This window comes from Phaethon lepturus, unplaced genomic scaffold, assembly GCF_000687285.1.
Source record: "Phaethon lepturus isolate BGI_N335 unplaced genomic scaffold, ASM68728v1 scaffold15824, whole genome shotgun sequence".
NCBI classification, from domain to species: Eukaryota; Metazoa; Chordata; class Aves; order Phaethontiformes; family Phaethontidae; genus Phaethon; species Phaethon lepturus.
The window spans coordinates 62,211-88,916 of NW_010535619.1; the positions used below are offsets into that span (position 1 = coordinate 62,211).

Sequence of the window (26,706 nt, forward strand, 5' to 3'; positions counted from 1 at the left end):
ACAGTACCAGGCTGCCCAAAGGTACAGGTACACAGCTTCTGACTCAGAACTGACCTGTCTTCTGTGAACACAGAGCACAAGCAGGGAGAGCCCACATCTATCTGTAAAGAAACAGAAAGAATTTGTTTTCCTTAAGAGAGGCAGAAGAGCATTGCTGTCTACACAGGTGAGCAAAGGAAAAGAATCAATTAAGCAATAGCACGTTGTCTGTGGAAGACCAACTACAAGGAAACTGAACAAGTTTAGGCTGAAAAGTAGGAGAATGCTTTTTCCATTACAGCAACGAGACACTGGAACAGCTTCTTAAAAGAAATACTAAGCTTATAAAATTTGATTCACTTATAGAAAGGGTTTTGTAACACAGTTGGGTGGATGGACACAAGAATCCACGAGATAGCTCTATGTTCTTTCAAACAGCCTGAAATCACAATGGAGCTCTAGTGCAACACTCCAGGGGGAAACACTTTATGCTCTTGGAAGGCTTAGATGGCAATTCAGGTCTGAAATATGAGGCTGAAGTTCAACTTTTGAATATATTCCTTAGATAGCTCACATTTCTTATCTAATCTCTATTTTCTCCAGGCTAATTTATAGGTTTCTACATGGGATCCTAGAAGATACTCTACTGAAGTCTTGTAAGATCCATAATATTCTCTTTGTCTAGAGTTTTAATCAATGAAAGATAACTATCCTTGATAGACCTTTCTTGCATGTTATTCTGTTTTCCACTTATCCCTACATACTTGATATTTATTTTCTTCAGAATTGATTCTAAATCTTTTCATACTAGACCAAAGTTCTGTAGTTCTTAAATGTCAATTATTTTCTATTTCTAATTGTATACTTCATCATCATTCATTTACCTAAAATTTGCAATAGTAAACCTGTAAATTAATGTACCAATAAATTCATAATTCCTGGCTGAATATTTACTTCAAAATTGTCACCTCTTATTTTCTGTTTGCTCTCCTGGTTGCTGTGTTTAATCTTGGAGGAAGAATTAAGAACTTAATATAATTTGAAAATTTACAGACATGATGGGCAAATGTCTTGCAAATCTGCCACCTCTCACAAAAATTTCTTCCAGCTATTAAGTTCTGATTTTCTTTGCACATATTTTTCATTATTCTAGTGAATACATTTAGCATCTATTTACAATGTTTTGGAGACAAAGTTTCTGTTTCCCAGAGTTGAAAATGACTGGGAAAGAGCCTGCTCTTCACACTGCCTGTTGCATGGGTTCTGTGAACAATTTTGTTCCCTGTCGACTCAGCTGATCAACGAACCACCAAGCTGTTTATCCTAACTTCCAAGAAGTACTGTCTTCTTTACGTGGCCTACCTGAATCAGTGTCTCCAGCTCTAGCTGAGTTACACAAACATGCTCTCGAAGAAAGTCAGCCTTCTCTAGCGCGATTGTGTTCTTCTGCCTGCTTTCGAAGGGCTGCTCCAGGGCACGGAAGACGAGTCCTCCCGTCACCAGGTAAACTACCACCACAACAAAGATGGCCACCACTGTTTTCCACTTCATGACTGTCTGCAGGCCTTGAGAAGGGGCTTCCATGGTAGCAACAACAGTGGCTCGGGAAGAAACGGAGAGTCGTGGAGCTGGGTAATGCCCGTTAGTTTTGGGCTTCGGTTCACAAGCGGGCACTGGTGAGGGAACAGCCACTGAAACACAAAGTAAAAAAATCTTATTCAAAATCAAATCCCTAAGGGTATGACCTTGTTCTTCATACACATCTTTCCTAAATACCATTTTCAAGACTCTTGCTAAAAACATGTTATTCACACAGATGCGATTCTTCTCATCTGGAAGGCTCCGTATCTGTTTTGTCCATCCATACACAAGCCACCTCAAGGGCTTGCTTCATCCATTACCTCTAGAACTGGACAGGCCACTTGCATAGGCAAAAATTTCAGAAGGATGCAGGAAACCATTTATCCAATAAGAACATGAAAATTTTGACTAGTTAGGGCATAAATTACACAAGGTGGCGTTTGGTGAGGGACCTTGGTGGTGATTTATGCCCTTAAATCATAATACTAATAGTATTAATAGCGCTAGGAAATTGAACTCTTAATGATCAGTGATTGCTACCTGGCCTGGCATCGACAGAAACAGAAAATGCTTTGCAAACCACAATGCTGTTTGGCTCACCAATAAGCAAGCCCGTATTATTTACATGGATTCACAAAATGATCACTTCTGAAAATGTTCTTAAAGCCTAGAAGCTTCACAAATTTTAGCAAAAATTGTTCTTCAGCCAAAGCATACTAGATATCTGAGGTCAAAGTCACTCACACACCAAGCGCAACAATGGACCACCCAGCTTGGGACTGAGACACGTGACCTTAGCAGTCCTTCAGAACTAATAAGCCCTAACTTCCAGCCAGCCTTATTAGCCAGATCACTTTGTCAAGCTGCCAAGGTACCTGAATCAAAGCTGGCTTGCCTCCAAACAATTCAGGTGTCTCAGCATCACACTTCCCCACTCTCTGTTGCCAGTGTTAGCAATGGCAGGATGAGGCCAGGTTCCTCAGCATCCACTGGCATAACGGTACCACATGCAGGCTTTAAAGATGCTGGATTCATTTTAAACTAAATCCCTGCTGTAATCTTAGCACAGTGCAGCTGTCACTGGCCTGTAATTTCTTTGAAAACAGATTGATTTATTTCATATCAGACCTAAATCAAATTACAGTTAAAATACAGTCACTTTAGCTGCATTCTCTGAACTTATTCCCAAAGTGTCTTTGCTGTTTTGCTCAGAAATTAAAGCAGAAGTGTTTACAACATCTGATCAGAGTGGCACCGTAAACTGATTCTGTACCATTTGAACATACAAGGTGATCACACCTTGAGTTTGAAGTGAGCTACAACTCTTTCAGATACTGAATAATTTAAGAACTCATCTGTTTACTACAGTCATGTTTTCCTAGAAGCGATACATCTCTGAAGCACTGCATTGAGGATAGAGCTTCCAGCTTACTTGCTAACCAATACGTAAATCTAGAGTTGCTTTACACTTACAGTTAATATTTCTTTTCATATGTGACTTGGTGGATGCAGATACTAAATAGATTAGAAAGGATACAAGATCAGAGGAAAAGCCTCTGTTGATCCCCTTTGTGTGTATCTCAGTTTTGCAACACCCTGTGGCACAGCTGCTCAGTTTGACCATCATGGTTCCCAATGCTTATCAGCCAAGATGGAGTGACATCAAACTTAAAAGGATGCTTTCTCTTGCCTCCACATATATTTCATGTAAGTTGTAAGAACTTCAAGTGACAATAGGGAGAAGAGTGACAGTATTAGAAAGAAGTCACATTTTTTGGAAAAGGGATCAGTTAGTTCATTCTCTAAATCTCCTGAAAGGAAAGGATTATTCTAATAGATACAGTGAGTTTCAGCAGGAAAATTAGAAAAGTATTCAGAAGAAACATAAAATAGAGAGGATGTGAGAAGCTGTTAGAAACTCCCTTCCTCTATAGGCAAAAATATCTTAAATCTGCGTCACAACGTCTCCTTACTGAACTAAATAAATTTGAGTATTCTCAGAAGTGGATCAGCTGATGTAAACTGACATAACTTCCACGGATACCATGGCATTCAATCAATTTACATTAGTTAGAGCCCATAACTACTGTGTATATTGTGAATCAACACAAAATCTGCAAGTCTGAGTGCTGATTTTGCACACTTGAGATTACTCAACAAAATAGTTTCAGGATCCAAGGCTCATATGGTAAGAAGAGAGCAGAATTCATATGACAGAAACAGCATGCTACAATTTTTTGAAACAGCTATCTACCTTACCATCACAGGCATAGTCCAGGGTAGGCTGGGTGAGCCTTTCAGAGGAGAGAGATGCCTGGCTTTGATATCCCACAAATGGTGAGTCAGGAGGAAGGAAGTCAAAAGCTGGTAGAGTTAAAGCAGCTTTTGTGAGTTTTCTTTTCCTCTCTGCTAGTATAAATGTTTTTTCTTATTCAAATCATATTTCTGGCATAGTGTTAATATCAGCTTTACAGTAAAATCATGGCCTGTTTGATTCCATCTTCAAAGGAAAATGTGTTGTACTGATTTAAGAACAAGATGGGAATTTCAGGGTAGGGAACGTAAAATGTTCTTATAAATACTCTGTCACTTAAACAGCTCAATGCATTACTGTGCTCAGCTTGCTTATCTCTAAAATAAAAGATAACTATTTTGCTAAGAAAAGAAGAACTGTGTTGAAGTCCCTCCATTTTCTACTGTTAGTAATAACTACCCTAAGTGTATGTAGAAATGTTGATCCTAAAGTATTTCATATGATATAAATCAACACACAAGAAGACTCTAAAGCATAACTCTAAAGATACTAAAGCAGCTAGTTGGGCAACTGATGTATAACAGAGATGGTCTTACAAAGCTGAAGCAGAAGGCACAACTGCAGTCAATACCCCAGAGATGCTTCAGAGTAGATTTTAAGCAGCAGTTAGGTATTGGAAAACCAATGTATCTATCTACTCCATCTAGCAGCTATCTTACTCTTTATGACAACAGAGTGGAGTTAGTGACTTGAGCACATGGTAAGAAGTCAGAAGTCCCGATTTCTAATTGGAACTCTGCCTCCATTAACCTGTGGTCTAGAAAAGTGCTACCATTTGCCTTTAAACCATTGTTTCACCAACTAGAAAAAGATAAAATAGTGCTTGCTTTTCTAACATGAGTGACCTGTAAGAATCCATGTCTGTACAATTTTTGAACAAACATATGAACATAAAACTATATAAACTTCCAGAAGCTTAACAAGTAGTTTTACTAAAATCAAAGGACGGACCACAGTGGCAATTCAACAGTGTGCAGAGGTATACAAACAGTTTAAGAAAATGAAAGACCACATAAATTCTTGGATTTGACAAGAATCTAAGATTTGACAAGAATCCAAGATTTGACAAGAATTTGATTAGAATTTGTCCTAATTTGATTAGGACAAACTTAGAGCAAAAGAGAAAAGGATATGTTTAAAATAAATGCAGAACAATCCCTGCTTTATTTATCCACGTTTTTTCAAAACAAGTTGCTGTCAGAACAGGCTTTCCCAGAACAGAGTCTCATCCATGTGTGTTTGTTAAACTGTATCAAAGAATACTTAATCTGCATTACTGAAAGCAATGATGAATCTCCATTCACATGCATGCACTAAATTAGTAGACAGGTAACCTCAAAGGAACAGGTACCCTCAAAGGAACACAGCAGTGTTTTGCCACAGGCCTTACCCCGGTAAGAGGACGCCAGTGGAGAAAGAAAGGTGAGTTCCTGTTTGTTTGGATAAGCTTCAAAATAAAGCAACTGAAGATATTGATGTTACAAGTCAAATCAAAATGTTAGGATCTGTTACAGCTGTTCACCTCCAAGAGTACCTACCGCACTACCTGCGCTCCATGTACTGACAAACAGTACAGCCAGGCCTCCCGCTGATAAGCAAGAAGCTTAAATACCTGAGATTTCTACTAATATTGATGAGAATTAAGGAATCAAAACTCTCACTCACTGACCGTCAAGAAGGCTGGGGCAAAGCTTAACCCAACTTAAGCAGTTGGCAGTTGGACTAGATGACCATTGTAGGTTACTTCCAACTGGAATATTCTATTCCAAAGCAAAACGCCGTACTGTAAAACATTGGAGCTATTGAAACAATGCACCATAAGACATTGCTTCAGATTGAAAATTGTCCCTTATTACTTCAGGTATGCTTTGCTTTAGGAGACTGATGTTTCTAAGAACAGCTTAGACTAATTTCTGCCAGAAACATTTAGGTATAGTTGGCCCTGCTTTACAGCAGCAGAGTGAACTAGAAAACCTGTTATAACTCTGCGAAAATAGTTCCCATTTAAAGGCAAAATCTCCAGACAGAGAGGTTCAAAGTACAGCCACATCAGAAAGACAACTTCAAACAAGAGCCAAAATACTGAGGGGGTGTTCCACTGGCTTTTGACTATTTAAATGTTAAACATGGCTTTGCCACACTGATCTATATCCTAGCATCTATGTTACCCAATATGCCAGGAACATAGGAGATACCACAGACACCTGGGTTTAGAAGGAGAGTTTCTCAACTGGTTTAAACCAAGTACATTTTTTTTTCAATTAACATACCCTCCTCTGTGGTATTGTTGTCACAATTTTTATAACCGTGAAAAAATGTAAGTCAGGTTTAACAGAGTGTCTTATTTAGTACCTTATTTTCTTCCATGTTGCTGTGTAACACAGGAATGTATGTACATTTTCATAAGAGTATAATGGAGTATTCTTGACACATCTGATGCAAGAATTTTACAGGATTCAGCACATAATTAGATTGAAGCCATATATACTTATGCATTCATAAACGCAGCAACTGGCTTTAAGTTTAATACATGAGTTGATCAAAAATGAAACTGGACATTTCATCTCCCATTTTAGTGGGCCCGTCCAAGGAAAACAACAAAATACTTTCAGCTCAAGTAAAAAGGTTCCTTGACATGCATCTGAAGGTAAGTACCAGTATGACGGGAGGTTTTTTTAAAGACAGGAAATTATGCTTTCTTCAAACATTTACATACTCAAGCACTCAAAATTTCCCATATATTCTTCCTTATTTTTGTCTTAAAATTAGAAGTTTAGTTTGAATCATGAAGTAATCTTACCATGCAGTCCAGTTTCACTGAGAAAATATATGAGGAAAAAATCCTTCCTACAGCTTTCAAAAGATTCTACATTGGGTTATCAGCACTTATACATCCTTCCTGTAGCACTACTTAACAAGCCAGCATTTCCTCCTGCAGTAATTTAGAAATACAATATTTTGTCAAGTGTATGAATTTGCAGAACAGAGACCTGGAGCACCAAGGCTCAGAAATGTCTGTGAGGTGCTAGCCAAGGCCGCTACAGCTTCTCTGAATTGACGACTAAAAGTAGGTGGGTCTACTTTCTCTAAAAGGGATCGTAAAGGACTAGAGGGATGAAGGGACTCCACCGGCCATAATGGTTTTAGTGTCCTAGCAGGAGCCTCATTTATTTTGTTTTCACTGGACAGAATATTCTAGTTGTTCGGGTTTCCCTCCACCCCTCTTCTGAAATGGCCACACACTGAAGTTAACATCAAAAGGCTTCCTGATCGAACAGTGTGGAAAGGCAGGAAAATGAGCAGCCCACCAGCAGATAACATATGATCTTGCACTCCAAGGCTCTGGCTCATCTCCAAAGAGAAGTTCCTGGAGGATATGGGCATCTAGCATTTGTTTCCAATCTCACAACCTTCCCACAGACTCCCCAAAGTGATTTCAGCTACTCTCTGCTTGGGTTAAGATAGCAGGGCTGTGCCTGGAAGTCAGAGCAAGGATAAGAGGTGTGTTAGAGGAAGAGCTGAGGCAATCAGGGTACTAAGCTATCAGGGATATGAATTTCTCAAGAATATCTCACAAACGGAGAATGCATGCGCGCTTATGGATGAAGGGAATTTCTATGTCTGACAGGAAATGGGTGATTGCTATATGCGTGACGGAAGTAATGAAACATGGATGTTTCTGTCCATGTGTAACCAAAAAATCATTAAGCCATTAAAATTTTACATTATTAGGACACAGCTAATCATTTCCACCACCTGCTTTGCTTGCTATTCCAGCCCCCGCCCCATCCCCATTCTTCATCTCTGTCTGCTGTGTATTTTTAACAGGTTTTGTAAAGTAGAGAGCATCCATTTAACCAACACAATGAATGCTGGATTTTTACACACTGGGCACTCAAAAATCTGATGCTGGTTTAGAAAGTCTGGCTTTTAGAGCAAAAATCCCAGCAGACAATGATTGTGTCTGCCTTTGTGTTTGTGCAGCATCTTTGCATGATGTGGGCTAATTAACAGGTGACATCTCAGCTGTGATCAAGAAACAGGAGACAAAATCCTGCCTGCAGGCTATGATTATATATGGGGCAGAACACTAGTATCCCTGTGGCTGTTGTTCCGGATGGAGGCACAATAATAACCACTGATGTCTGGGGACCATGGGATCCATACAGCCACGGATCAAGAAAACCACCCTCAGCACTGACATGTTTTACACCAGTTTGGCCCTGGTCCCTCTGCATATCCCCAAGGTGTTCAACCACACAACCTGAGCAGTGAAAGTCATCGTGAGCCTGCCACACAAGGGGAATTTCACCCTACTGTTTGTAAAGCATTTTGCTGCAAGCTGTCATTGAAGTGAGAAGCATTACATTTACCGTTCGTGAAAGCAAAGCTTGACGTATTGTTTGTTTGGAAAATGCACAGAGTGCCTCTGAGCATATAGCTTTTCACTGCAGCAGTACCCCACTGGTTAAATCTAGCATTGCTTTCCCTGAAGTGGATCCTCTAATGCAGTATTAGCACTGCTGACTTCAGCAAAATCTCAGCAGCCTGCTGCAAATGTAGTCATCAGTGGCAAGGCATTCAACAAAGTATGGAAAGAGAGACAGGTAAAGGCAGAAAGGGCAACATACATTAAACCAAAAAGATTGAATGTGCTGATAGAAAGTAAGTAGCATGATTGCTCCCAATTGTTCCTTTCCCAGAGTGGGGCAGGGGGAAGGGAGGAGTATGTTAGGCTACAGAACTGCAAAAGGAATAAAGTCACTGTTTGATTCCTGTTGTAGGATAATGCTAGTGAAACAGAGTAAAAGTTCGTATATTGAGTTCTTTCTGTTGGTGGGGAGAGAAATGTCAGTAACATGTACCAGAGGGAATTATGCCTAACATTGCTTTGCCATCCCTGGCAGCAGCTTTGGGGAAAGTGTCATATAAAAAGGCTTCTGCAATTTTTGTACCATTTTTCATACATTCACAGCTAGTGCTCAAAATTATGATTCTCTGTAAGTTTCAAAAAAAATCTACATAATTCTGCTTCATCATTTGTAATTAAAACATACTAATTAATAGCTCTTGGAATACCCAAACTGCTTAATTGATTTGTAACGCAGTTGTTAAGAGAAAACAAAAAAATACCACTGTTTTATAATGCAGCTTTCATTCTTCTTCGTTAGAAAACTATAAGCCTCTTCTCTGTCCCTGGAGAACTTCTTTAGTGGCAACAAGAAACTTAGCTATGCAGTAAGTCATCAGCATGAATCTTGCCTTCCAAGGACACTGTCACTCCTATTTGATATCAGTTTCTTCCAAAGGACAAAACCTGTGGGAATATTCTCCAATTTCTACTGTCCATACTACCAGAGTATTGCTGCTTCCATTTAGTTGTGCAGCAAGTGCCTTGCTGAAATCAAGTACCTGGCTATCTGGTCTCTGTGGCAGTGTATTGGGTTTAGGTGGCAAGGTGTTGGTAACGGGGTGGCTACAGTGGTGGTCTCTGTGGGAGAAGGCCAGGGGATGCCCCATGTCGGACACAGCCATTTCCGGCTGACTCCAACAGACCCTATCACAGGATCACAGGACACAGCTGAGCCCATTAGAGCAGCATCTCTGTGAAAGCAAAATTAAGAAAGGGAAAAATATTCTGCAGGCAGTGAGGAATGAGGGAAAACAGTGTGAGAAACAATCCTGAATACACCAAGGTTAGTGAAGGAGAAAGAGGTGCTCCAGGAACTGTAGGAGACATCCTCTTGCAGCCTGTGCAAGTTTTGGAAGAGACCACAGTGGAGCAGGTATTTCCCTGCAGCCCATGGAGAGGACCACACCAAAGCAGATATCCACACTGCAGCACGTGGAGGACCCCAGACCGGGAGGCTGATATTTCCTGAAGGACTGCTGCCCATGGAGAGATCATGCTGGAGCAGATTTATCCTAAAGGACCGCAGCCCATAGGAAGGACCCATGCTGGAGCAAGGGAAAAGTGCGAGGAGGAATGTGCAGCCTAGAGGAACTGTTATGAACTCACCACAACCTCCCTTCCCCATCCCCCCTGCTCTATGTCGGGTGGGGAAGAGGAAAATGAGTCAGGAATGAAGGAGTGAAGTTGGACCTAGGAAAAAAATTAAGGAGGAGGAAGGTATTTTAAGCTTTGTCTTTTTTTCTCACCATCCAAATCTATTTTAATTGGCAATAAATTAAATTAATTTTCCCCAACTCGAGTCTGGCTTGCCCGTGACAGTAATTACTAAGTGATCTCCCTGCCTTTATCTCAACCCACAAACTTTTCCATCTTATTTTCTCCCCCTGTCCTTTTGAGGAGGAGGAGTGAGAGAGCAGCTGGGTGGGCATCTGGCAGCCAGCCAAGGTCAACCCACCACCGACAGGGGCAATAACGATGAGGACACAACTCAGACTGCATTCTTCAGCATTGTTCTTCCTCTGAGCCTCACCAGTCACGGAGTGCACATGGATTTTGGTGAAAAAGTCATCAGTCCATTACAATCATGCCCTGAGAATAACAATGTATAGATCAGAACTTAAACTACACTGGAACACAAGTTAGCTACAGAGAGAACAAGCAGCCTTCCAACAATAATGCCTTTTTGTCATTCTCTACTGGGATTGGGTCAATGTGGAACAAAAACATTCATTTGTCTTGTTGAGTGGATTTGATTTTTTCACTTTTTATCATCTTTCATCCTCATTTTTCCTTCCCACACATAAGCTTTTATTTCACTCATTTTCTATACACATTTAAGAAAATGGATGTTAGCAGCATACATTTTCACATAAAGCTAAATGTCAAATTCATTAAATATTTCATGCTGGCAGGAAGTGCATACACTCTTAACCAATGCAGGAAAAGTAACAATACAATGTGGTATCTCTGACTGACAATTTTAAAAATAGAAGAAAATCACAGATTTTTTAACATCATGCAGATGTTAAACGGCTAGAAATTGGGTGCTGGGTAAACCTGACTGGTTGGATTACTTATTAATCTAGTTGTGATCAGTTTAACAGTGCATAAAAGATTAAAAAGTCTATGCAATTACCATTCCCCTGAGCTATGCCATGTCCCGTTTCTTTGTTTTCAATGGATTTTCTGAGGCTGTTGAAAGACTCTCTGATATTCTATCATTTCACTTTAGCAATTCTGAACCTAGTTTCCCCAAAGAGATAGAAAATGTATGTACAAGTTAATTTAATTTTAGTCAAGAAAGTGTAGTGAGAAAGAGAGGAGGGTCTGAATACCATTTTTATACTTCTTGTATTTCTGAAAGGCGCTGCCATTTCTAATTGTAAATTCTTTAAAGCACAGAAGAATGGCAATTCAAGCACCCATTTCACAAGGAGCTTTGAAAGCAGCAAAAGGAAAAACTCACAATGGCTGCTTAAGAAAATAAAAGTCTGCAGGACTCAGTGCCCTTAACCATATAAAAACCATAAAATCTCACTATGCCAACAAATCCAACCTTAAATGAGTTTTTGTGTATGTCCTTATTAATAGTTAATAATATATGTCCTTATAATATTATAATTATTTATTTCATAGAGAATAAACTCTTCAGACAGGGGCCCTAACATCAGCAGTATTTAGAACAGGAGTGTCACTGCCTTGAATATACTACAAACAGCAATAATTACCATGTATCACCATCTTTCAAATCACCCTGGAAAAATCTGATGCTGGACAACAACAATTTTCATTAATCTTTCATATGAGGAATTCAAAAGTATTTTTAGGCTCCTTCTTGCAGACTGATCCAACTTTCATTAAGATTTGCACAGAAACCAGGTTCAAGCAAAAAAAAGCTGGGTAGTTTTGCTAGCATAGTGCTGAGCTTCTGTTTATAGGCCTAGCCACTTAGCAGGACATATTTGGTTCAAAACAGTGTTGTACCAGACAGGTTCAACTTCACAGTTTCCTTGGGCTGGCCTAGCTCAGACAGCAGCATTCAACTCTTGCTGAATACAACTGCGTAGGTATAGCCTAGACAAAAAAGAAATTGCTTGATGAAGGTCACACAACAAACCTTTCATACAAGTGCATATAGTTAGCAAGCAGTGAAGACAAAGATACTTTTTTTTTCTTTAGGCTAATAGAAAAGGGAAGGAAATTCTGAATGGCACAGAAAAGGCTGCTCTATTCAACATCTTTCTCCGCTTCACTTAGCACCAAAATATTGAATGGTAACTAAATACTGACATGCTTCATTGTAGCTGAGTATTAAGAGTATAGGAATATAGAAGGAGAGAATGAGTTAGCAAACTACACAAGGCAAACACTGGATCTGTATTTAAAGAATATCGGAAATACCAGTCTCTTCCTTCAATCAGTTTTGACTGGTCTCTTATCTTCCTTTGAACCACAGTAAATCAAACTCCACCACATAGTCAAATGTCATTTGTCCATGACACAAAATTATTATCAATGCAGTCATCTTTTCAACATCCCACTTCAATTTTCATTGCAACTTTCCAAAGTATTATCTTAATATAAATGAAAATGATGTTTGGATTAAGTGTAAAAATCTGAACTGTAGTATCACAAAGAAAAATAAAACACTGACTAACTGAAGACAGTGATGAATTCTTACCTGGATCCCTTAAGAATAAGGCAAGAATTAACTGATTAATCTGTAGCAAGGAAGTAGAGGATTACATATTAGGAAAAAATCTAGCTACAAGGATTGCTAAGCATGGGAACAGCCATCAAGATATTGAAATCTCCTTCACTGGAAGAATCTAAGAACAGGGCATAAAATCATCTGCCAGAAATCATTTAGGTCAGTGTTTTCAATCTGTGCTCTGCATAGGTCTATGGACCCAAGAAGAAAAGCTATCAGTGAAGGGTAACAAAGAAAAACAGCCTAATGTTGTACGCTCGTATTCATCATCCAGGGTCTGTAAACAAACTGCTGAAACGTTAACAGTATTAAAAAAAAAAATTAAAAATAATTCATCTTGATATTCTAGACTCACAGCAGGAAAATGCTCTTGAAATCCTTTCCCTCCCATTCTGTGTAAGATAGTCAAACACATATCAACATTCCTCTTTGCATCAGTTGTGCCAAGTCTGTAATAATCTTTCATGATTATCCAAATAATTCAAAGCGTTTCACAAATAATAGATAAACCCCTGTGACACTGAGGAAAAACAATACTGTATGTGTTCACAGTTTGTCTCATGTAAACACTGCCACAGAGATGCTAGCAAATTATTTAAATTCAAGAGTAATTTTGAAAGTTGATTAAAACAAGGTCTTTGTCAATTGTGCATCAAGCAGATACAATGATTTGCCAAGGTATTAGCAAATCTTCAAGTTCCTTTAGGGGACATGCTCTTTTCCACTATACCTGACAAAATGCTGGTCTGTCTGTTACAAGATTAATAGATTGCCATAAATCAGACTCCTTTCTTTTGTTGGTTATAAAGAAAAAAAAAAAAGATACCCATGTATAAGCTGTTCTTGCTGACTATTTACAAGAACTTCCAGATTCTGACACAGCCTCTCTGCCGTCAGAGCCGCAGTCAGAGCCTGGCCACGAACCTAAAATGGACTGGCCAAGAGTTACTCTCTTGCAAACACAGCCTTAGAGCTCCTGCCTACTGAGACTATGCAAATGGCAGGGAAACAACAGGAAGCCCAAGGCTGGCTTGCACAGGTATCAGCCAGAACTTATCCACTGATATTAAAAAAATCTCTGCAAAAGTCACGGTCATGGGATGCTGGGATACTTTCCCCTCCCTCCTCCCTCTCCCAGGCACTGCACTTTTCTAAGGCATACGTGACAGCTCAGTGGTCGAAAGAATGAATGTGCTACAGCAGGACATGAACTCCAGGAATAGCTGAAAGCATCTTCATTTTTTTCTTTCTGGTTTGGCTTCAGGACAGCAGTCTCAGGGGGTTCCTAGCTAACGCTTATTGGCATTAACATGAAGATGCACTGTTACTGACACCATTTGTAGCACTACTTACAGAGCTGCCAAGTCCAGACGAATACTTGAGGGAGATTTGTCTTGTGCTGGAGTGAGATTGTACACTGCTGGAGGGCAGTTCGAATTTTGTTTGCCTTGCTTTGCTTTCTCTCTCTCCTGACCTCCCTTCCACCCTGCCCTCCTCCAAATCCATCCATCTGCTCTTGTCCCTCACTTCTCTCCAACCGTGCTGGCAGCGTGGGAGGCAGCATACCCGTAACTCCCTGCTCAGTTTCTCTTCTCGGCACTCAGCTACCCTCCCCGTTGCCTCTGACACTTGAGCCCAGAGCAAGGAGCCAAGCCCATGCTCACATTGACAGGACTCTTCAATGAACTTCAGGTAATGGAAAACAGAAAATAGAGTAGAAGAACATTACAGTGAGGAGCAGGAAGAGTTGAGGGGAGATTAGAAGTGACTGACAAGTCCCAAATAAGGAGCCCTCCTGATTCAAGATTGGTGACTGTGTTTGTTCCAACACACTCATTGGCAGCAGTGCTATCATCAGGTTTATGAAGCTATTTATAGAGAAACTGAGTACAGAGAAACCCAAGAAAAATTCTCACCTTTCCCTTTCTGAAATAGGACTAAAACCAATAGATCACTGCTAAAACCTGTTTCCTTAGCATTACATCAGTACTTCTTGCTCTTGCTAAAATTGGGAGTTCTAGTTCATGCAGGTCTCTGCCCTGTCAAGAGCCAAATAGGAAGCAAGTGTTTTTGGCTCAAGTTCTTGGGGAACAGAGATGACTTTGTGAAAAAGAGTTCCTGTCAGAAGAGGTGAGCATACCATTTTTTTCCTCATTAGATAATATATAGAAAAACTGCTTGCTTGTCAGTATGTCACAAGCCTTGAGTACAAGCACCAAGGAATAAATAGGTGTTCTCTGGTTCTCTGCAGACTTCACCCTTCAATGAACAACAGACAGGTTGAAGCAGTGATGCTGCTGCTTATCCATAATCTTCTTTTTAAAGACTAATAACAAAAATTTCATTGCGCATGACATGACCTTGGTTGAAATGAGTTTATTACTTTTCCTCACCAGGAAGTGTCCCAGGGTTCCAGTAATATTTAGGAAGAGTATGAGTCTCCTACCACAGGAGTTCAAGATCTTCGGCTTCAAAATGCTCATAGGATGATGTAGGGTCAGGGATTTAGCTGGTGTCCTTCTGCTAGAGCAGCTGGACTGGGATCTTCCAAATACCCTATCTCAAGGATTCATAAAAGAAATTCAGCCAATGGTCTCATGGCCAGACCAACCAGAAAGGAAACCGAAGTCTTGCGACTTCACATAAGAAGGCCTGTGTACAAATGAAAGAACATTCTTGTTGACAGAAACCTAGTGGTAAGACAAACAAGTGGAGGAGACAAACAACAAAGCAAAGATTCATGCCGGCCTTCCTAGCAGGAAGCTATCTAATCTACATTTGAAATGTGATTGATGCTGGCTGTCTGCCAGGGGTACAGCCTAACAGTGGAGTGAGGGAATCTCTTGATCACCTCAGTCATGCGAAGGGAACATTAACAGCACCACTGACTGTAGTACAGACTGGAACTGTGACATGCCAATACTTTGCTCAGCTAGGGCAGTACAGTATCTCCTGCGGGACTCTCTTAGGTTAATAGCTAAGGAATAGATCTTTCACACATGAGTAAGGCCAGAAAAACACAAGCAATATAACCTCTAACCACAGAATAAGAATAGTGTCAGCACTAATTGTTCCCCTTCAAAGATTTCTTGGGGCATCCTTATGGACGTATCTGCATATTACTGACTATACCTAAAGAGCTGATGCTCCTCTGTAAAAACAAGAAGTAAGAATTTCTGCATCAGTCTAGTGGTGTCTTCCCCAATCTGGCTAATGATTGGAATCTACAGAAAAATACTTTGAATTCAAGCAAAACTCATTAATGATCCACCACTTCAATTAAGTGATAATTTCTTAATTTTTCTGGGCACCAGCAGTAAAAGTGGACCTTTCATCTTGTGGTAATATCAGAATTTTGTATGCTTCTTACAAAATCAGAAATTTTGTAAGAAGCATATCAGTTGAACTATTTTTTAGTTCACTGGAGATATACTATTTGCATATTCTGAAGACCCAGTCTATTTAGTAGTCTGAAGTTCCTATACACAGTAACAGTCTTAGTTAAAGTGAACGAAGGTTTTTCAATACTTTGAAAACCTATTCTGGAACAGGATGAGGAATACATACAAGACAGCTATTACAAAATTTCTCTGTGCAGAAAAGATCTTTCACAAGGAAGAGAAAGTTGCTGTTTGAAATGCACTTGTTCAGCACAGCCATTTTTATTTTCTCCTATTCTAAATTTTTTTAACATACACATTTTTCTTTTATGCTTTCGGTGTGTAAGTTTCACCAGTAAAGCTGCCACAGTTGGAATGACTTACCTGTCCAGTCTGCATGTAAAACAACTATTAGAATGTGACTGCGAGTCAAAGAGAGCTCAGGTAAGCAAAAGGAAGTAGGTTAAAGAGACGTCAGACCCATTATGCTGCTCACGGCAGTATATCATAAACAGAACAGATGAACAGTGTCATTGGGAGGCTGTTTAGGCACACAGAGCTCCAGGTCAATGCCAGGCTGATTCTGGCTGCACTAAGCTTGTTATATAGTACATAATTTAGGGTATATTAGATGATAGTCTGATGAATTGTTGTTTTAAAATTCCACAATTTTACAATACACAAGACTTTTCTTATCTGATGTTCAGCTTCTGTTCAGATGATACTGTAGAAATATAGTTGTAATTTGAACTATGATAAAACTTTATAGCTACACAAGGATGGCACCTGCTGATATGGTATGGCTTCTAACATCTCGCAGTACTTCACAGTGTTGCCATACTGCATCACTGACATACAGCTAAATGCATTTACAGATCAGACTTAAGAAAGAGACGGCTGTGGCCCTCTAATCAGTCTTGCTCACAATTAAGTTTCACCTAAGCAAAAGTATGACTGCAAAGTGTATAGCAGGTGTACATGAACTCATCCTCCTGCACTCAGAACTGGTGAAAACAAATGAAATCACTGCTAATAATGTCAAGCTCAAAGCAGTGTTTTATAACTTTCAGCAGAGCTGTACTAACCATGATGGTGTAAATTCTTGTAACCCCAAAGCATAGCAAAACGAGAATGAATCCACCATGAAAAAGTGGTGTATACCTGCCCTAAATCCTCCTAGTGAGAAGTTACCCAAAGCCATTTGAGCTGAAGTTCAAAATATGAGCAAGAACAACCCTTGTCTCATCTCTTTCCTTTGCTATAACTTGGAATACATCCCATTAGCGTCAATAAAATTGGTCAGTGCACCCTGGAGAGTGATTCTGTTGACCCTAAAACAGACATCTACTGAAAGTTCTCCAGGCTCCATAAACCGTATTTGACTATATCTCCCCAAATCATAGCAGGTCCTTAGAAACTTAGAATGCCTCTGCATTTCCAAGACCTACCTGTATTTAGCTGTTTTATTCTCCAACTAAGTCACACTCAAATAGCGTAATTCAGTTGCCCATCCATATTATACAGTACCAAGTGAGAGGTCCTAGGATATCCTAATTGGCCTTAAGCTCTTGCTCCAGGAGGGCAGAGGTCCCTTAAGTCCATTATCATATATACCAGGCCTATGCAAGTGTCTCAGCTGCCTTACAGTCAATGAGCAGATGGCTCTTTTTAGAAAACTGAATCAACAAATAATGTCTGGTAGCAATGAGAAATTCAAGTCACAAGGTTACATGTCAGTATAACACTGTAAGCCAGTAATGAACTCTGCTTCTCATGAAGGCAAATTAGTGTGGTGGCTGTAGCATCATGAAGAGGTGTCTCTGGTGCTGTTTCTGTAGCTGTCATGATTGCTGCTACCCAAGACCTCTCTGCACCACCCTTTCTTGTGCAATTCAAACTTAGCAGTAATTTAAGTAATCAGTGATAGATCTGAGTTAACCTAGAGGAATGCCTTTGAGATGTGTGAGCTGCTTGCTTCATTACAGCTGGGAGTTTCTGCAGTACCATTTCTTTTATAATTCTTTCATAATTGAGGTTTTTCACACATAGTAGCTAGTAACTGCCTTTTGTTTCTTTAAAATGAGAAGCTGAAATTTGAGATGGTAGAAGTCCTGGACAAGCTGTCAGTATGTATTTGCTGTTTTCAAATCATGCCAGTACTATTACATTACAGTATTAAGTAAGAGAGAAATAATCCAAGCACCCTTTAACAGCATATCACTGAATCTTAAGAATCTCAGTGGCACAAGTTTAAAGTGCCAAAATCCAAAATCCTCACCCAGTAAAGTCAGCAACATGTTGTTCTTTCTGTCTAGGGAAGAAAAGATGAGTCACTTCTGCTGAGATATGAACATATGGCTCTAACAAATCTAGGTACTCAAAGCCTGATGCTTAAAGCACTGTGATGATCCTGTAGGATAGTGATACCAAAATAACTTCTATTGCTTTGTAAGAAGATTTTTTTTAGGGTGTTAACTTTTGTAATCCCCTACTAGTAAAATAGTCTATTGTCCTCAGCAAACAACAGTCACACAGTCATGCATAATCTATGGGTTATCAGAAAGACAGAGAATTGAAGCAATTTAAAGATCTACTGAGTGCTTCTCTTTAGGGGCAGAACTGAGGAACAAACAGAAGAAACATAAGCATGTTTCTCCAATGAAGGACTAGCCAAATAAACAGATCATCATCTGTTAAAGATACTTACTTTGTGAGATGAAGATATTTTGTAATACATTTGTAAGATCATTTATACTGTGCTTTAGTTTTGCTCACAGAGGAGGATCCTGATACATGCCCAAGGAACCAATAGAGAACATAAAGACACTTCTTTTTTCAAATATGCCCTAGGTTACATGCTTACTTCTAAAAGGTAGAAAGAACATCACGTGCTTGAAAACAGTGAATTCTAGTTGGAGGCAGCCAAACTTGTCTTCATGTCCACCTTTTTTTTTTTTTTCTCAGAGCATTTACAGCCTTACCACAGGTACACTCTTTTCATTCTGCATTTTCTGCACCTCTGGCAGCAGATCTGACCCTGTTACACTTTGGGTCCATTCTTTCATAATCTACATTACCTGAAGCAGCTTTCCTTTGTCTCTCCTTGTTAGGTCTTTATTTCTTTTCAAATGCCCTCTAAAATTTCAAATAGCAAACTCAAACAAAATGCTAGACCTAACTATGTCTGGACTTTTAAAAAAATCTGAACCCACATCCAGATTTTGCAACTGATCATCACCTCTATTCAGGACTCCAGATCCTAAGTGCAACAAGTTTCAATCCCTTTCATATATTTTATATGTCATGCCCCTTCTCACAACTCCAGCTTTCAGCAGAAAATGGAAAAATTAAATGAAACCAGGCTTGTGTATTCTCTTGCACCCTTTTTCCCCTCTATACAGGTTTTGATAACAGATTCTATCAGCTTACTGGCTTTCATTTCTACTTCCAACACACTGAAATTTCCACTCTAACCCCAAAATCTTACCAGTGATCCCCTGTGCTTGTATTTTGGGACATCTGAATAACAGATAATAATACATGCATTTGGGACATTTTGCCAATAATAAGAATTGTAATAGCATAAGAATTGTATTAGCAGTTAAAGAAAAAGGTTAAATATGAATTCTTGGTCTCAGCATTCCCAGACCAAGAAAATATCCCCTAAATTCTGTGGTTTATTAACATGGTTAGAGATTCATAGTTCACTTTTGAAATACCATTTTGTTTAAATAATCGGAGTTAATGTTTGATTTTAACTGTGAAAAGAGCAGAAGTACGTTGGGAGAATAATAATGGTCCACGGACTAAAAAGGATTGGTGCTACCACCCTGAAGTACAAGGGTATATGGTATGTGCCATTCTCACTTGTTGTTTTCTCTCATCGGGGTGACCACTGAAAACTGCATGGCACATTATTTTTGAAAGTCAGCAGGTTTATCTTAGAGTACATTTTCCATTATAGTTAAACTGTTTTTTACATACATGCTCTACAGACAAACAACAGCAGGAACTAGAATATGAGCAGCCTCTGTCTGACAAAGGTCCCAGCATGTTTTCAGTTTTTTACAGAAAACAAATACCAGAAGTATTCCTATTAAAAATGTATTAAAAAAGGTAGTATGTAGCCTTTTGCTGAATGTCACTTCTTTTACATAAAAATTATATAGAAAACAGACAACTGTTCAGCATTTATATTTTCTGCTTTTGGCTTTTGCTATTACACTGAGATTATAACAAAATAAAGGTTAGGCATTCCCAAACTCACTGAATTCTGTAATACTCTACTGGTTGAACACTAGTGTGTTTGTTACCCCCTTCTTCTCTTGGCCTCCTCATTGTTCCCTTCCCATTTCACTCCAGGTACTTACCCTATTTACAACACAACATCTAGGGCCCCTGTTCTCCCAGTGATTCCAGTCACTCCTTTACTTTTAACTCAGTAAAGCCTGCAGGGACAACACAGTTCTGATACTTTTAAAATGAAGAATCTCATGTTTCTTGCTTCTTTCACTTTTGAAGTGAGTGGTAGAATTCCTAACTCTGGATTAAATCAAGAGCATAAGAATTAAACTGTATCACCATATATATGCACTCTTCTGTCTGAAGCTGTTATAGTCCACATGCTACCTACATAAATCCAAATGAATGCCAAAAGCTGAACCAAATCCTACCTAATTACAACAGATACCGTATATCTTTCTCCCAAAAGAAAACTCCATCACTTCAGTTAGCATCAGTTTTCAAGAGTTGCCCAAGGGACATTTCAGTCCAAATGCCTATTAATGGATTACTCCTGTACCTATGTGGCAAAAATAGCACTGATATTCTTCACTGAAATAATAATTCTGTCTTAAGCTCTCCCACTGCTGACAATTCTACTGCTCTCCCTGTCTTTGACTTACAGCTTCAGATTGCCTTTGACTCTTTTCATTCCCTTTTTCTCACAGTACAGATGACATCTTAATGATACCCTACCCTTCATCTTTCTTACCTTGACTAGAGTTCAGTCTTTCCTCACTATTACTAAGAAGGCTCCTGTCCAGTCCTTCACTCTGCCACTTTCTTATTACTAATTTTACTTTTATGAATCCTTAGTTTTTCCATTTCCAGGGCATCCTAAAGAGGAAAATGATGAAACTAATAGCTCTCTGCTGTCTTTCTTCTAATTAGTCTCCTGCTAATTCAGTCATAACTTCCTATCTCTTACCACACTAGGATCTGCAGCATTCATCTGCCTCCCCTGCAGGCCCCACATAGCCTTTAGTAAAGTTCTGATTTCTTCATACTCTTTTATTTGTTTTCCAAACTCTTCAAAATTTCCACCTTACTGCATTTGGCACTATTGGGCCTACACCATGCACTGCCAGGAGTGTCCTCCTGTTTATCCAATTTCTATTCTCCTTCAAATTTCTCTTGAAAATAAACTCCTTACAGTTTTTATGCATCCTATACTTATTAGGCACAACAGAGTCCTGGTCTATCAGATGGGTCAGTAGCTAATACAATTGACCATGGGTCATTTACTGGGATCAGAGCTACTTTTTTACACATTATAGCTTTCCACAGCAGCCTTCTTACACTCAGCTAACTAAGAACTGATTTACTATTGCAGAGGGATATTGTCTAACTCACAGTTACACTCCACTTCTTTTCATATATCTTCTTGAAAACAGAGGACAGAATGAAGGCCCTCATTCTACTCATATATGCCTTTATAATCAAGTTTGCCTTCTGCATTGGTCTCTTTGAATGAAAGGACAGAAAAAGCAGGAACTGCAGCAGTTTGTAACACTCTGCAGGCAGTGTCAGTTTAATTTACACTGAGTGGCTGATGCTGAAGATTTTTCCAACAAACAGTCATCAAGGGATGATACAATCCCAATACCTGCAAGAAGGCATTTGAGACTTAGCTCAGTTGTCCCACATATAGGTGTCCAGTGCTGCGTGAGGTGTCTCAGGTGAAGTGTGAAATCCCATGGCAGGTGACACAGGACCTATGGAAGACTTGACTCCCTCTGGAGCAGCAGTTGGGGAATATCAAAGGTCTCTAGATACCTCTAATGGGAAACTCAATTGAGTCTTCACTGTCTGTAAAGAAGCGCAAGTAATACTAGAGATAACCTTATTTCTTAATTGATGTGATCTGTGTATGATGACAGGCTGTTTTGTTCCCTCCTAATTGTTTTAGCATTTGATTACAATACATACGCTCTTCTTTCAATAGCAGATCTTAGATTGCTCTAAATAAGTTAATTATATTTCACAACACCCTTGCACAGTAGAGAAGTATTAATATTCCCATTTTGCCATCAAGGAAAAAAGGAGGAAAAGAAAGGGTAAGTGGCTTACTGAAGGCTAAACAGTAAGTCAGTGGCAAAATCTGAAAAGGAACTCCAGACTCTCAACTACAGCTTAAATTCCCCACAGACCACTAACTCCCTCGCTAGATGTAAGGATGATAATAAATGCACGATTTTAGAGTTCCAAACTGCAGAAAGCCATCCTACACAAATGATGTCTTTGTGAAAGGACACGGGAACTTGTATAAAAACTTCAGAGTTCCAAAAGGTCAGTGTAGAGATAAACATCTACCTGGAAATTCAAAAGGCTTTGACAATCCATATCACTGCAATGACAGCAAAAAACTGTAGGCACAAAGGATGGAACAAGGCTGAACTCCATTTTCTGCCTACTAAGAGCATCACCAAGATAGACATCCTTCCCTTGGAAAAGACATCTCACCATCACTCTGCAAGACAGTCATGCTTGGGGATAAGTTCTGAGCATACTGGAAACAGTCTCATCTACCCTACTTTTCTGAAAAAAAAACCAGCAATTTTAAGCAGATAATTTGTAGGAAAAAAGAATTGATATTGCTGTAACATCCAGATGCCTCAGTCAGAATGAGGGACTCACTGTGTTTTAGGTACTATATAAAAATATATGTGCAAAGAGATTATAAGCCAATTTAAGCACGGACAACAGGTGGGTATAAAAAACAGCAGGAGGAATGCAGAAAAAAGGAGAGATAATAACAACAATTACAAGAATGAATGTCTTCATATGCTGCTATAAATCCAATCGTATATTCTGAAAAGTACAGACAGGAAGTTGTATGAGGTATGAAACCAAAAATCTGGTCTTTCACTAGTTTCAGTTATTATCACTTTACTTGAATGCACCAAATGGGAGAAGCAAAAATCGGTGATAGGCAGATCAAATCTTTTATCATTGTATATATCCAGGCTGCTTCCACCAGTAGCACAAATGGCAGGTTTGTTTCTTAAAATGTAAGGCCAGGTAGTGTGAGATCCTGTACCCCTACACAATGTGTCCAACTCTCCCTAAAACATTCTTGAGGTGCCTGCTTGGGTTTTTCACCCATTTCTTACCCCATTCACTCACTGTATATGAATGGTTTTTTAATCAATATATATGACTGTAAGGGACACATCCTAATGACTTTTTGGGATTGAGTTTGATCTGTTTGTTAATGGGATTATATATTTTGATTGCCTGGGATAGTAGAGGACTTCACTGGATGAATCTGGATCCTATATATTTCCAGGTTTATGAAATATTTGGTTTATCTAGAAAACACACACAGCATTTACAGGGAACACACAAATATACTCTATACCCAAGACAAGTGAAGATTCTACACTACAGGATAAAAGCACAGTTCAGTCTCCATGCCCTGTTTGTTCCAGTTTAATGGCTGAGAAATCAGTCGCCCATTAGCTGTCTGTCAGACACCGCCTCTCATGTCAATTCTATTCTTTTAAACCTGTTCTCTCCACAAAGTCTTTCTATGGTATATTGATCTTTACTGATGTGAACTGAGAATACTAGTTTTATGCCAGATGAAAGCTACCAGCAGACTCTAATCTATTTATCTATGTAAGTATTTATAGTTCAGTCAGCATGGAGTTTGAGCATTAATTCATTTCAATGACTATCATTCTGACCTGGGTTCAAACCAGCAACATCATCAGTCCCAAGCCAGCCGTATCTCCACAACAAGGCCCTGGCCTTTAGAAATGTGTATAGTTTCTGGAAAATATTGCCTGGAATAATCAGATCTAAACAATCTTTGAGATATCATAGCTCTCACTTACATCATTGGACTGCTAGCTTGCTTGCCAGGAACATCAGTTGATATATTTCAAGTACTGTTAACACAAGTTAGCACAATTCTGACTAGACAAAACTGTGGAAACTGCACGTTCTCTGTCTGACAACCAGAACAGGGCACAATCATAAAATACGCACTGAAATGAGCCTGGTATTTAAGTGTGAACATTAACTGGACATGAGCTCTGCTTTTAATATTTAAGACTCTCTGTATCCATGCACCACCAGCTTTCTACATGTTGATCTCTGTTTCTCTACTTCAGTTCTTAACTCCAAGGATATCACATAAGATGCAAAATACAACAACATTCTTCACTTGTACATGCAGAGAACAGACAACATATGTGACTGTAAATCAAATTCATTTTAGGGCTTTAAGTGATTTTGTGTAGATCTTTGCTAACATTTATATCTACACCAATATATTTTTGTTTCAAAAAGAACAGAACTCTGATCTACCTTGTCTTCTACCCACATCACTAATTATCATTGCACTCTTCCTCTATTGGTTAAAGGATTGGGCCTTAGACAACTTTTCCTTACCAATTTGCCTTTTTCCATTCCACCAAATTTCATCTATTTCCCGTGTCCCTTGAGGAATTAGAAATTAACATTTTTTGCTTCCTTCCTGGCTATACATTAGCATCCTTGCTACCTGGTTAATGAAGTCAATACACGGAGGGGAAATAACTGCTAGGATTCTGCAGTCCTTAGCAGGGATTCATCTTGGCAGAGAGGAAACCTGCTGGATTTGAGATCTTTTGCCTGTAGCAGTACTCTATGGTTTTGGACACATTAGTAAATTGTGACCAACCACCTGTTGGATCCATATGCTTTAAAGCTGATTGCCAAGCAAAGGAGCTGCATATAGAACGCCATCAGTACAGCCTCCTGCGTGCCTTCTCAGGGGAAGGGAGGAAAGGGCTTTTTGTATTAAAAGGTATCTTGCAATACCTAAAACAAATTAAAATGAAGCAACAGCAAACACACATTCAGAAAAGCACCTGTGAAGAGCAAGTTTTTGCCACACAGAATTTTGACCCTAGGATAAGGAATATACCGTTATTAAAATAAGCAAGTCTCTGTTAGTGCTACTATCCATGTGTTCATTGTGAAGCTGAGGGCGGAGGAGGCTGATGTGTCGACTTCAGCCTTCACCTAATTAAAGATGTAGTAAGGCTTAAACTAAAGCTTAATTGCGTATACAATTCAAGCACATGAGATCTGCTCAGCAGAAAGATGTCTGTTCTGCTGTATTCCTTCTACACCTGGAGAAACTGTTTCTAACATTTCATTTTGTAGACGTGAGGGCATGGAGGATGACAGACAAATTGACCACTAAAACCAAACCTGCGGAATAAAGATGAATAATCCAAGCCCGTGCTACCACTTCATACTTCCTGCAAGCACTGCTGTACAGTGACTGGCTGCCAGCAGTTCTGCTGCAAACCTGAGCATATGGCTTCAAGTTGCTCTGCTCCTGTACCGATGCACAGAAATATGACACACCAGTATACAAATTACCAGTAGGAGTTTTTTCAGTCACTTCTTCTGTAGGTTGCATATGAACCTCCTCCCCATGCCAGGAAAAGAGAGCATTTCATTATGGTTTATTTTAAAACACCACTTGGATCATTATATTGAAAACCACTGCACTGGCGTAAATCTCCTTCCACCATCACACAATCACACTCCCCAAGACAGACTCAAAGCTAACTAGAGAGTTAATCAAACTATCCACTTGGGCTGATCAATTGTTAACAGGACAGAGTAAAGAGTCTAAAGGTCCCTTTGGGCTCCATTATTTAATGTGTCTTTTTACACCATCCACACTACGGGTTATATTGCAGCAGCATTGTGCTCCAGTTGCTTGCCAACAAACATTTGCCATGAAGGAGCCCTGAACAAGCAGTCACATCTGTGTCCACTCCTGTACCACCCATTTAGCAGAGACAGTGATCACTAGAAACAACAAAGGAACCACAGATAAAACAAACAATGCTGTGAGCCAGAGATCACTGACATCCCAGGCAAGTTTGACATGAAAACACTCAAGAAAAAGGGAGGGGAGGGAAGAGAGATATCAAATATAGAACTATAAAACTTACACCTAGAAGAGGTTTTACCCATGCACCCACCCAACCCCACATCTGAGGAGCATTTTCTAATACACTGCTAGGATTGAGCAAGAAAGACTGAACAGTGCACATGGGAAGCAGACAAGCATCCAATGTCTCCTCCCATTTGGAGTCAAATAGTCTCCTACAAGTCACTAGACACAAGGAATAATAATATCTGCTATTATTATAGTAATGATAGTAATAGAGAATCACCAACCTTGAGGATCCCAGTTCACCTGTTTTCTTGGAGTCTCGATTGGAAATTTCATCGCTTCCTTTTTGCACAGGGAGGAAAAAGAATTAAATAAATTCCCAACCTTCCTGTCTCAATGCTGCAGTCAAACAAATTAATTTCAAATTATAGGGAGCCTGCGCTGTTTGACTGAGGGGAACTGGTGGTTGCCAAGGAAAGAAATACACAAATAAATCAAAGAAGGTGGGGAGGGGCGGGGAGTGGAGGGGTTTGTACCGGCGAGGTGAGGAGGGGTGCAGGCACCCCAGCAGAGCGGCAAGGCTGGGGGGGAGAAGGGATGGAGGGAGGACCGGAGAGGGTCTTGGGCAGGGCGGGAACG

At 39.6% G+C, this 26,706-nt stretch overlaps 1 protein-coding gene across 1 annotated transcript in view; it reads right to left on the reverse strand.

The window, feature by feature from the left end:
• Nucleotides 1-26,403, reverse strand: part of KCNK10 (potassium channel, subfamily K, member 10) — a 66,054-nt gene extending 39,651 nt beyond the window's left edge. The window contains exons 1-2 of the mRNA XM_010285904.1: nucleotides 26,352-26,403; nucleotides 1,342-1,670 (exon numbers count right to left, since the gene is read on the reverse strand). Coding sequence (XP_010284206.1) covers nucleotides 1,342-1,670; nucleotides 26,352-26,403 — 381 coding nt within the window. The remainder of the gene's footprint in view (nucleotides 1-1,341; nucleotides 1,671-26,351) is intronic.
• Between the last annotated feature and the right edge of the window lie 303 nt (nucleotides 26,404-26,706).